Raw genomic sequence first — 12669 nt, 5'->3', positions numbered from 1 at the left:
GGTGCCCCAGCCACCCAGCCCGGGGGCCCAGCCACCTGCCCCCACGCGGTGGCTTTCTCAAACGTGCACAAACGCACTACAGGAGCCAAGCTGCAGAGCCCAGGGGCGAGCTGAGGATTTAAGGTTTTTATCCTGAAATGGAAGGCTGACAGTTTCAGAATCTACAGGGTGAGCCCAAGGACTGGAGACCCAAAGGCGGTCAGCGTGCAGGCCCCCCTCTTCCGCAGGGAGCAGTCAGCCTCTTTTCTGTTAAGGCCTTGACTGACCCGCCCTTGTTAGGAAAGGTAACCCTGCTTTTCCCAGCATCTACTGTTCATTTATTTTTTAAAAAGGTTTTCCTTACTTATTTTTAGAGAGAGGGAAAGGGAGGGAGAAAGAGACAGGGAGAAACATCAATGTGTGGCTGCCTCACGAGGGCCCCCTACTGGGGACCTGGCCAGCAACCCAGGCATGCGCCCTGACTGGGAATCGAACCAGCGACCTTTTGGTCTGAAGGTTGGTGTTCAGTCCACTGAGCCACACCGGCCAGAGTGTCTACTGTTCTTTGAAATGTTAATCTCATCTGAATATACAGATGCCTTCACAGAAACATCTAGAATAATGCTTGGCCAACTCTCTGGGCACCAGGGCCCCAGCCACGGTGACACACCAAGGAGCCATCGGTCCACGGAAGACTGACTGTATCCCAGAGGTGACTGGGGCCGAGTCACCGTGATGCGCACATGGGGGGATTTTGGAAACAGGGAGACCGACCGTGGCTAGACAGTCCCCCCGGGGCAGGGCTGACGGGGCCTGACTCATGCGGTGACATCGGGGCCGTGAAGTACAGGTGAGTCGAGAGCTATTTTGGAGTAGGCCGGCCTCCCTCCATGAGTGGCTGGCTGCGGAGGCAGAGGGGCAGCTGGGGTTCCCAGGCATCTGGCTCGGGGGTTCCCTCGAAGGGGTGCTCACTTGGGCGGGGCCCGGTGCCAGGTTTCCTGGGAGTGGCGCAGGCCCCGAGGGGATCACTTCCCGGGTTCTTGAGGTGAGGAGCAGGCAGAGGGCCGGGCTTCTGAGAGCGGCAGTGGAGGCGTGGCGGCCGGGAGCTGCTCATGCGCCACCCCCTCCTCACAGGCACCCGGTGGAGGCCCCGCCCCAGCCTGCTCCCCGGGGCGGGGCCTGAGGACTCACATCCTCAGCCCTGGGCCCAGCAGGGAGCCGGCCCAGCCTGCTGCCTCTCCCCTTCCCATCCCCTTGCTTCTTCGTGGGCTGGTTGAGGGGCGTGGAGTCTCGGAGGCCCAGACAGTGCCCCGGGGATGCCCGAGGTGGGAAGCTGTTTGGAAACCCCAGAGTGAGCTGGAGCCCCGCTTCCTCTCCTGACGGCATCCTGCAGTTCCCAGCCGGGCAGGGGCGGGAGGGCACTGCCTGGCTCGAGGCCTCTGTCGACCAGGACCCTCTGGGCTGGGCACAGGCAGGTGAGTGGCTGTGCTGAGTGTGTGCCACCGACTTAGAGGGTCAAGCCAGGGGCTTCACTCAACAGTTGCTCGAGGGAAGAGACACCCCAAAACTGTGGCCCGGTCCCTGAGTGTAGAGAGCGGCTTGGCTAACAGGGCAGACCCATGGCTGGGGCTCAGAGCCCGAGGGACAGGAGCCGGAGAAGGAACCCCTTTCCCCAAACACACCAGCACCCTCCGGGCCTGTAGGTCTCCAGCGGGATCTGAATGCCACCAGGATTGTCTAGAGCTCGCCCTGCGCCTGCTGTCTCCTCTTTCATTTCCCCCTTGCCTCTCCAGCTCCTCCATCCCGGTGGGTCGCTGGGGCTCCCATGGGGTTGCAGTCCCTCTGGACCCTGCCCCAGCACCCACCCCTCTGCCCAACTTCCAAGCACCAGTGGGGGCGGCTCTCCCCAGCGCCACCACCAGGAGGCAGCAATTGGCAGCGGATCGCCCTGGGGTGTGGACCACAGGTGGGCCCCCGTGTGCCCTGGTAGAAACCCAGGGTGAAGCCACAGCGGGCCCTGCGCAGGGCCTGCAGGCTCCGGGCCAGCCCAGACTCTTCCTGCCTCCCAGGCCCAGCTGGGGGAGGACGTGGACCCCTCCTCCGAGGAGGGCACAGCCTGGCCCTTCCTCACTGTGACCCCAACCCTGGCCCACCTTCCGCCCCTCTGGGGGCCTCACCAGAGAGCCTGGTCTCTCGGCCACCCCCACTTTGGTTTCTGGAGACCCACAGACAATGTGGGAGTTTGAGAGAGTGAGTTGTGTTAAAAATAATACAACTACTGAGGTACAAGCTAAATACCAGCAGTGTTTTTAAGGGATTTTCAAATAAGGGGAAGACCATTGTCCCCACACACAGGACAGCGGGGTCCTGAGATCACCTCCTTCCCCACCCAGCCCAGCCCCACAAGAAAGCCCCTATCTGCTTGGCCTGGAGTGGCAAAGACGCCGTGTCAGTCTGGTCCCCACCCCGTGGGCCCCCTGGTGGGGCTGGGTGAGCAGAGAGTTGCCAGACCCCTGGATGCAGACCCCTGGCCCTCTGGCCTTGAACCTCAGGGAGGCAGGAGCCTGGGCCCTACAGGAGAGGACATGGTGTATGGGGTCTAGGATTGGGGAGGGCTGCCCCCTGCCCAGGGTGGGGCCGTCCTTCTCAAGGGCGGGCATGGAGATGCATCTAAAATCTCACCTGCTGCCTGGGGGTGGGGGTGGGGGGACTCCCCTCCCCAGACTCCACTCCCCTCCCCGGGCAGGTGGGCACTCTGCAGCTCAGGTACCGCATTTAGGGGAGAATTTTCCCAACAGACGGGTGCCTCGGTTTCTCCCTCTGCAGTGGGGGTGACTGCACCCCGACAGGACTGTGGGGACGGTGACAAACTTGCAGACAACATGCTTTTCTACCCACAGGTAGCGATGGTTGTGAAAAGGGTTTCTCATGTTCCTAGTCTTCCAAGAAAACGGAAGATGAAATGCTGAAATGAGTACGTGCTCGCCCGTCTCCGCCGTCCCGAGCCGCTCACCAGGGACCCAGTGTCACTTCCTGTGGTTCAGCTGTGTCAGGCTTCACAGGGCCACCAGCCCCCGTGGGCCAGCCTGGCCGGGCTGGGGTCTGGGCGTCTGTCACCAGGAAGCCCTGTGCTGCCCTGAGCACCGAGAGGGCTGAGAGAGGCTGGCGATCTCACGGGAGGGTGGTTTCCATCGAGGTCAGAAGATGCTGAGGTGGCCCAAACACTGGCCACATGTGACCTCACCCCACCCTCCCACGCGGCTCCCAGCCTCTGGGGCTCACGCTGCAGGCGGGAGGGTTTAGCTTGATTCCCGTTCACTTGCCCCATCCAGGCACTGAAGCGCTTGGGTGTGGCGACAGCCTGGAGCAGGGTGGGCGGGGAGGGGGGCCGTGAGTGGCACCTGGAAGCAAGTGTGGGGCCATCCTGATGGGCAGAGCCACCTGGGCCGAAGTCAGGGGGATGGGAAGACACACGCGGTTTGTTCCAGAAACTGACTTCCCCACAGCCCTCTTGGGTGCTTGGAAGATGGGCGATTTCTCTCTCGCTTGCCACGGTCAAGAGCCCGGATTCTGCCAGGAAAGGGTAAGAAGTTAAAAGCCAGTGAGACTTACTCAAATGGTAACAGCGGATCCTTCCAGCGACGGACTGGGGGACAAAGGGGACTTTGGCTTTATCATTTCCGTGTGTACTTGGTGCTGGGCAAATACAAGCCTTCTCTGTGTGCAATTTCTGCAATTAAACTGCCTGGAACTTTTATTCTGGACGCTTTCCAACACAAGCAAAAGCAGGCTAGTCCAGTGAGCTCCTGTTTATCCACCAGCTACAGTTAGTACTTGTTATTTCCCTAATTTATGTTTCAAGTGAAGTGGTGTGAAGAAAATTCCAGGCCTCGGGGCCATATCACTGCTAAGTGATTCGGAGGCACTACTGAAAAAACCCACGCGCGCTGCTTAGAGAACCGAGGGACTGAGCGACCGTGGTCCCAAACAGCTCTCCATATCTCCCGTTCACAGGTCCCTGGGGTGCCGTCGGCCTGCTTGTGTCTGCGCAGAAGCGAAGATTGTTGCGTTTGGCTTGCTCTTTTTTTTTTTTTTTTTTTGCGTCAGGCTCTTTACTCTCCTCCCCTCCCCCGATTTTGTCCCGTGAGTGACTTGTTAAAATCAGGTCAGGGGTCTCATGAAGGGTCCTTCCTACCTTCTGTGTCCTACCTGCTCGCAGCCGCCCATTATGGGGGGGGGGGCAAATAAGCCCGGCATTTATTTCTATGAAAATCGTGTATTTATTCTTACATGTTTGGACTTCAGCTGCCCGCGGAGCACTCCGCGTGAAGCCACGCACCAACCAAGCGGTGTTCTCCGCCGCTCAGAACAGCGTTCAAACTCTCCGAGTCTGGTGCCTGTGGTGCTGCTGCCGGTTTGTTTCACTTCTTCCACGCTGGCAAAACGTTGTTTCCCTTTGAGGACTTTTTTTTTTTCATCTGAGGAAATGAAAAAAAACTTGCTCTGGGTGAGATCGGGTGAATAGGGAGGGTGGGGCCTGGGGGTCATGCCATTTTTGGTTAAAAACAGCTGAACACTCCGTGTGGTGTGGGCAGGTGCTCTCATAAATCACCCGTCATGAAATGGGTAAAGGAGCTGAAAGAGTCCTGAAAAAATTTCACTGCAGCCAAACGCAGCCTCTCACAACACCACCAGCTGGTGCACTGATTCCATGGGGTCCTACAGCACTCACTCACCTGGTGGGGGAAGCTGGGACTACAAGGGCTCGCCCTCCAGAAGATAATTCCAGGGGTTTTTTTGCCCCCGGTATTTGACTCATTCCTCACCCCTTGTATGTCCTGGAACCTGTCAGTCAGTGGCAGAGGTTTGAATGCTTCCTGGTTTTCCATTTTGAAGAGGATGCCCCCCAGGAGCTGGGCAATCGCTGGCCCCCATCCTGAAGCGCAGAACCCTGGTCCCTCTGATGTGACGTGAGGTCCGTCGGTGGACCCAGGGGGTGACAGCCGATCCTAGCCACGAGATTGCGCTGCCCAGTGTCCCTGGGAAACGACCCAGGTGATGACATTGGGAGCATCTTGTCCCAGTCGCGCCGGACCACCTCTCCGGAGGAATTGTTGCCAAAGGCGATTTTGCTTTTTAACTTTTCTCTCTGAGCCGGGGACCTGTGCGTGCGGAGGGATCTCGGAGCGGAGCGCAGAGGAAGGGCCTTTTCCGGGGCCTTGGTGGCAAAGCGGCTGGGAAGTTAGCTGTGCGCGCTTGGTCTCCCCGTGGTCTCCTGCCCATGGCCTGTCGGGTCCTGGGTGGTGCGGCNTCCTAGCCACGAGATTGCGCTGCCCAGTGTCCCTGGGAAACGACCCAGGTGATGACATTGGGAGCATCTTGTCCCAGTCGCGCCGGACCACCTCTCCGGAGGAATTGTTGCCAAAGGCGATTTTGCTTTTTAACTTTTCTCTCCTAAAAAGCAGTAAGCTTCTTGTCCATCTGTCTTCCAAACTCAGATTGTGATAGAAGAAACCCCGCCATGTCGATTAGTTATATTTTAAAGTGAGTCCCCTGTTCGCACAGCACCCTGGGGAGCCCTGGAGCGCTGAGCCGGGGACCTGTGCGTGCGGAGGGATCTCGGAGCGGAGCGCAGAGGAAGGGCCTTTTCCGGGGCCTTGGTGGCAAAGCGGCTGGGGAGTTAGCTGTGCGCGCTTGGTCTCCCCGTGGTCTCCTGCCCATGGCCTGTCGGGTCCTGGGTGGTGCGGCGGAGTTGGTTTTTGTGTACGTGGACTCTCTTGCCTGGATCGCTTTCTCTGTAATGGGCGGATATGGGCCTCTCGCCTTTGGACGGGTGCAGTTTTTAAACCACTTCAATGTTGGTGAAAAGCAGGGCAGGAGGCAAAGGGGAGCAGGCTGGGCCCCCCCGCTCGTGGGACTGTGGAATCACTGGGCTGATGGACCAGGGGAGGGGGCCCCTCGCTCATCTGGGTGACTGAGGCTCTCGGCCCCATCCATTTGGGGACCACTCCGGGCTTTCTCTGCCCAGGGAGACAGTGTGCTGGGTGTGCTCACAGCACACTGCCGCGGCACTGGGACCGACCAGTTCCGTGTAAGTCAACAAGCCGCTGATGCCTCGAACAGAATTCTCGGAATGACTTTGAGTCTGAAGGACATAGAAACAGGAACGGCAAACTCCCATTTCGCTGAAAATCAAAGGCCGCACGGCTTGTAGTTCCCGCGATGCCAGGAAGCCCACGCTGCCCCCGTTCCGTGCGGGTGGGGACTCCGCCGGTGATGGCCGTCCTGGGGGGTGGGGCATGTCTCCCGTGTCGCCCGGGTGGCTCCCAGACTCACGGGCCTGCAGCAAATGCCAAGCAAACCTGCGTTGCGAAGGAAAGTCCAAGCCCAGGTAGAATTCAGTCCCAGTCACAAATCATAGTCATTCTGTCCTCAACTCCCGGTAACTCCAGCAAACATCCAGGGCTCAGTCTGGGCGAGGGAGTCCCGTGCGCTCCCCGAGAACATTTTACACCTGCTCCGTGCCTAGGGGGCCTCAGTCCCCTTTCACAGGTGGGACTTGAAGTGGAAACAGGCGAGTGACCCACCAGGTCACAATGTCATCGAGCAGCTCCCGAGTCCCGCTGGGTCTCACAGCTGGCGCTCAGGGCTCTAAAATCATCACAATTATGACTGGGACACACTAGGTTGGGGACAGACACTCAAAACCCATCGAGGGCCCGATGGGAGGCAGCTCCTGAGCAAACGGAAGGTCTGATCTCAGCGGGCGGGGCACTTATGGTCCGGTCCCCCGCCCCCCCAGAGAAGCCTGCGAAGGGACGGTCAACACACCTGTAGAAAAATGCTTGTAAGATGCTCTGCAATTAAAAAAAGAAACAACTCTCGTGGTCCCAGTGACGCAGAATGAGAACATGGCAGAGAAAGGTTGGGAAGCAAATATGCCAGAGAAAAAGTAAAGGAAATTGTTAGAGGGCCCTGGTTATTTTAATGCTAAACTTCTCTCTTTATGGGAATAAGAATTTTAGCAACTAACCCCTGAGAAAATCGGGCGCCACAGGGCACACAAAGTGTGAGACTTGGTTAAGAAGATGAAAAGAACTGGGGGAGGTGTGTGTGCGTGGGCACAGCCTGAGGTGCAGCCGGCTTTTTTGAGGCTGTCTGGGGTGAGCGGGGCATCGCGTGGCGGGGGGAGCCTGGGAGCGGACACCTCGAGGGACAGTCATTTCCAGAGCGGCTGAGTGAGACCGAGCGGCTGCTGTCTGGCTCGTCCCCGGGGGGCAGACCACAACCTCTTCCCAGACGCCCGCGGCGCTCGTCTGGGGTGGCACTTCCTGCTCTGCTGGGCCGGGACTCGGCTGACCCACTTCCACGCAGCCGGACTCTGAGCCCTGCTTCCCGCAGGGGCGTGAGAACAGGTCAGCCCCGTGGGTGTGCTTTCTGAAAACGGGGGCGGGGGGGGGGGGACGCGACCTGCAGAGCTGTGCGTGGGGCTGCTCCTGACCCCGGGCAGGTGCCTCCCGGTCTCGTGTCCTCGAGTGGACAAAACAGGCTTCTTCCCGAGGCACCGTCCTGTGAGAGGCATGCCCAGGACTCAGGCTGAGCTGGCTCTGGGCAGGCGTGAGCGCACGCTGAGTAAACACTTTCTGGCTCTGAGGAGAGTGAGGAGGGAGGCGGATTCACACCTTCACTTGCTCCCCCCTCTCGGGTGTTCCCTGGGCTTCTGCTGGGGGGGTCTCCCCATCACTGAGGCTGGGGCCCGCTGGGGGCGTAGGGTGCTCAGGGGCCTCCTGCAGGCCACTGGGCCGAGGCCCAGAGCGGTCCGGACCCGAGGACCCCCCGGAGTCGAGAGCACTGGCAGTCCCCCAGAGTGACAGGGCTGAGTCATATCACCAGTGCAGCCCTGCCAGCCCCTGAGTTCCCCAGATCACTCATAACCCTGGGCCTGGGTTCCCACACTGTGCCCTGAGAGGGAGCCATGGGGTCAGGGAGGCGACAAGAATGCTCAGAATTAGTCACAAGCACCGAGTCAGAAATACCCGTGCCCAGGGTGCCCGGGGGCTGACCTTTCAGCACCCAGCTCAGCCCCCCCCCCCCGGCGGCTCCTCTCTTCTGGTGATGACAGAGATGCGTCTTGTCCACCCTGCACCCAAGTGAGCCAGTGGAGGGGCGCCACCTGAGACGGGCAGCGATGGCGGGAGCCAGGGCCCAGGACCTCGAGCCTCTTCCTTAACTGCCTTGAAGAACGAAAAGCTCCTAGAACCCGTCAAGGATGAAGAAGTGGGAAAAGGATTATGGCCTCGCTCTCGCACGGTCCCTCTGGCCCGTCCTGCCGTGTGCCATTTCAGAAAAGACACACAGAGCGCAGCATTGCCAGTCCCCGTCACCTTGGGGCGTATCCTGTCCCACAGTGACACGGCCTTCCTGACCGTCCCTGCCCCAGCTGCTGCCGCCTGCGGGCCCCTGCCGGCTCCAGGCGCAGGGACACAGCGTGGGATAAAACAGCGCCCTTCGCTCGGGGACCTCAGGTTCTGCCAGGAGACGGACGCTAAACCAGGCAGTGACATAGATGGCCAATGGCCAGGATCCCTGGAGACCAGGCAGGAGGCACGTTTGGGTCCCTTTCGAGTGCTTTGTCGCACTCCCAAACCACAGCAACCGTTAACTTTACGACCCTGAACCATGTGGGTGCCGGACAGAATCGGGTGACCTTTTAAAATTTATCATCAACGTTTTCCAATCTCTCTTGAAGCAACAGCGTAAAATTTTTGGAATGTCCCTGATAAGGATGTTCGGAGTTACAGAATCCTTCAAGAACCTGAAAGGGAACCCCCGCCCCCCCCGAAGTCCAGCACTTGGGAGGGTGGGGGAGTGGGGGTGGGGTAAGACTTAGTCCTCAGGCTCTGGCTGCAGGTTGACCAGCTTCTTCCTGAGACTGCCCTTCTGCCAGCCCTGGTACCAGCCTGCTCACTCAGCCGGCTCCGCGCTGAGCAGCCTGGCCTCCCCAGGACCCGGCGGGCTCGCTCAGGGACCCACACAATGAAGGGAGGGAACTTTCTGGCCACATTGGAGGGAAACAGTTTCAGTAACGGCTGGGGGTGGGGTGGGGGTTGGGGCAGTGAGAGCCCCCCTGGGCACAGAGAAAGTCCTGGTCTGGCTTCAGGGGGCACAAGTAGGAAGTGGGTAGGAGCTGCTGGGGACTGAGTAGCGGTGCGGACTCAGCCTGCACAAACTAGAGAGGGCCTGTTCGGGAAGCTGAGAACCCCCCACCCCCACCCCGGAGAAATAATCACCTCTTGCCCCCGAGAGCCACTGGGAGGGCAGGGAGGGCTCAGGGGGCCGGGCTCTCCGACAGGAAAGCGAAGTTTGTCTTGCCGGCTCCCCACAGGCTGCAGGCTGGCTCCGGGGGGCAGAATTCCTGAGCTCCTTCCCCTAACAGACTGAATTCCTTTATGGCAAATCTGCTTAAAGCAAAAGGACTGTTAACCCGAAAATAAAAGGCCAAAGTGAAAAGCAACAAGAATTTTACTGGAGTTAAAAAGAAGGAAAAAAGCTCTTCTGAAAGCGTCCATCTGCTGGGGCAGAAACCCGGAGAGCACAGCGATTAGGAGACAAAGGCAGGGCGGGGCGGGGTGGGAGGGGGGCGTTTATGAGAAGGGAAGGAGACAGTGACCTCCATAGAAACTTCCTGACGCCAATGCTAAACGACCTTTTCATTTTCAGCCTGGCAGCCACGGTAGCCACTCTCCTGAGACCCTGGCAAACAGCTCTCTGGGTGGTGCCGCCGTGGGCCGTCCAGAGGTCACTCCTCTGGTTTTAACGTCCCGGGTTGGCGGCGGAAAACAGGCAAGGGGGGTCCGTGTGCACAGATATATAAATACACTGTATAAACATTGTATATGTACTGGGTAGTGTGTGTGTGTGTGTGTGTATATATATATATATATATATATATACACACACACACACTANCACCACCCAGTGTTTTATATATATATATATATACTACCCAGTGTTTTATATACATATATATATATATATATATATATATATATATATATGACAGTACAAACACGGAATTTCCGGCCCCCAGAAACCTCAGAGGCAGGCCATGGAGCCACAACACGGCAGTGTCCTGAACCCTTGGGCTGGGTGGCCTCAGAAAGGACGGCAGCAAAGGCCCCGTGCGCAGCTGAAAACCACAAGGCCGCGTGTCCTCTTTGAGGTGGCCTCTGGCCGTCATCGGCCCTTCCACCTTTGTCCTCTCCACGGCCTACAGAAGGGGACACGCTCTGTCAACTCGCGAAAAGAACCCGTTCGTGGCTCTCCCTCGGGACGGCCTCGCCCGTGGGGCTGCCGCCAACTCTGCCCCCAAACCCCGACCACCCTGAGGCCGGCCCCAGCTACCGGGGGGAGTTCTGTCTGGCCCCAGGCTCAGTCACCCCCATGCTCGTGGGAGGGAGGACTCCCACGCATGCTCAGGCTCGCAGCTGCGTTTATTGAGAAAGGAGACTCGCACAGAAGGTTCTGGTGTCGCTGGCCGCGTGACGGAGAATCCGACTACTGCCTGCCGAGGGAGTCCCGGTTCCCTTCTTCCAGGGAGAGGCCTGGGGAACTGCCAGGTGAGCGCCGAGGCTCCGAGGCGCGGGGAGAAGTTGTCCACCCAGGGCAGCCCTCTGGGAAATCACGGGGTGAATGCACCCGGCAGCTTGTGCTGGGGCTGGTTCCCAGGGCTTTGGTGCACCTTGAAACTGAAAATCTGAACTGATGTGACTAACCCACAGGGCAAAGGCTGCGAAGGTGACGTGCACGAGGGCTGTCCATTCCCACAGTCTGCCGAGCATTCAGGAGTGGAGAGGCCCGAGGTCAGACTTGGAGAAGGTGTTTCTCAGGACTCGGTGGCTCTCGCAGGCACCACAGCTGGAGACAGCAGCTTTGGGGCTTGAGTTGGATATTGCAGTCCGTGCTGCTGATGGCAGGGAAGAAGCCCATTCCCCTCTCCTGTACCTGGTGGGCCTGTGGGCATCCCAGCACAGCCTAGAGGGAGTCAGCCCAGGCAGCCACTGGGCTGAGAGAGGGCTGGCCCCGCCACCTGGCTGGGGGAGTTCAAGAAGCCCTGAGGTCTGGGAAAGGCGACGGCAGAGGAGTCCGAGCTGCTGGCCCAGCGACGTGCTGCCAGCAGGGGAGAAGTGTCTGGGGGATCCAGCCGCCTCCCTGGGCCTCCGTCGGGCTGGGGCTGCTAGGGGCCTGCCGCCGCTGGGCTCTCTGTTTGTGCTCGTCCCCAGCTTTGGGCCGGGCCCTGGACCTCGGCGCTGGGGTCCCCAGAGCGCGAGGACACCGAGCTGAGCCCGTGCGCCAGGCGCCAGGCCCGGACTCGGAACGAGCGGTCCAGCAGCAGGTAGATGAGGGGGTTGGCGCAGCTGTGGCCGAAGGCCAAGCAAGTGGCGATGGTGAGGCCCCAGCGCAGCGCCTGCAGCAGGCGGCAGGGCAGAGGCACCGCCCCGAGGCGCGCCAGGTGGAGGACGATGCGCAGGACGCTGAAGGGCAGCCAGGAGCCCACGAAGGCGCCCTCGACCGCGCAGATGATGCGGAGCGGAGCGGTGGGGACGCGGCCCAGGCGCCGCGGCCGGCGAAGACGGTGGGCCAGGCGGCAGTAGCAGAAGAAGGTGGCGCCCAGGGGCAGCGCACAGGTGAGCAGCAGCAGCAGCAGCCCGAGGGCCTGGAAGGCGTCGGAGGGCCTCTCCCCGCACTGACTGCCGGAGCCTTCGGGCAACGGCTGCAGGTCGCGGAAAACCAGGGCCGGCAGGCCCACCAGCAGCGACGCGGCCCAGGCGCCCCCGCACAGGGCGCGCACGCACCGCGGGGAGCGCAGCGGGCGCGCTCCGAGCCGCCGGGCCACGGCCAGGTAGCGGTCAGCGGCCAGGCCGGCCAGCAGCAGCGTGCCTGCGCAGCACGAGGCGGCCACGGCGAAGCCGCTCAGCTTGCACAGCGCGAGGCCGAAGGGCCAGCGGTCTTCCCGCGCCGCCGCCGCGGCCCACAGAGGGAGCGTCAGCACCAGACCCAGGTCGGCGGCCGCCAGGTGCAGCACGAAGGTGTCCGCCAGCCGCCGCGGGGCGCGCCGCCGGGCCAGCAGCCGCAGCACCAGGCCGTTGCCCAGCAGGCCGACGGCGAAGGCTGCCAGGTAGAGCGTGGGGACGAAGGCGCGGGCGTAGGGCAGCTCCCAGGACGCGCACAGCTCCAGCTCCTCCTCCAGGGCGCCAGACCCCGACCCCGAGTAGTCCCAGGGCGCCGTCTGCGGGCTGGGGCTCCAGGGCTGATTGGGCGGCATGGCCGGGCCAGAGCCTGTGCGCACCGACGACGCAGCGCGGGCGCAGGTGGCGGCAGCGGCTCTGCAGGCGGGTGCCCAGCACCTCCCTTCCTGCAACCCAGGCCCAGGGGATGGGTGGGCAGGAAGGTGGAGGAGGGGAGGAGAGTGTGGGGGAGGGGCGGCTTCCCTGGTGGGGGGATGATGGCCTGCGACTTGGGGTTGCACAGGGGAAGGGACGGGAGAGGGACAAGGCAGAGGACCTCCGTCCCTGGGCACCCAGAGGAAGAGTCCTCAGTGCCTGGAGACCCGCCTGGCCCCCCGCTGGGGGCAGCCTGAGGTCGGGGCACGAGGTGTGAGTGCTCCGGAGCCCTTCTGTGCTCCCCCTC

The 12669-nt window shown here is 61.0% G+C and overlaps 1 protein-coding gene across 1 annotated transcript; it reads right to left on the bottom strand.

Moving 5' to 3' along the window:
- Window positions 1–10660: 10660 nt before the first annotated feature.
- GPR25 (G protein-coupled receptor 25) lies at window positions 10661–12443 on the bottom strand. The gene has a single exon (XM_037070549.1). It carries the CDS (start codon window positions 12302–12304, stop codon window positions 11216–11218), a length of 1089 nt encoding a protein of 362 aa, XP_036926444.1. The 5' UTR covers window positions 12305–12443; the 3' UTR covers window positions 10661–11215.
- Between the last annotated feature and the right edge of the window lie 226 nt (window positions 12444–12669).

The sequence above is a fragment of the Sturnira hondurensis genome, unplaced genomic scaffold, assembly GCF_014824575.4.
Source record: "Sturnira hondurensis isolate 20B ecotype Veracruz unplaced genomic scaffold, ASM1482457v3 Scaffold0018805, whole genome shotgun sequence".
In the NCBI taxonomy this organism is placed as follows: domain Eukaryota; kingdom Metazoa; phylum Chordata; class Mammalia; order Chiroptera; family Phyllostomidae; genus Sturnira; species Sturnira hondurensis.
The sequence above is the reverse complement of the archived record's forward strand: the minus strand, read 5'-3'. Positions and strand labels throughout refer to the sequence as shown.

What these genes read in the sequence shown, in the direction of transcription:
- GPR25 (XM_037070549.1), bottom strand. Translation starts at nt 12,304, where the DNA reads ATGCCGCCCAATCAGCCCTGGAGCCCCAGCCCGCAGACGGCGCCCTGG.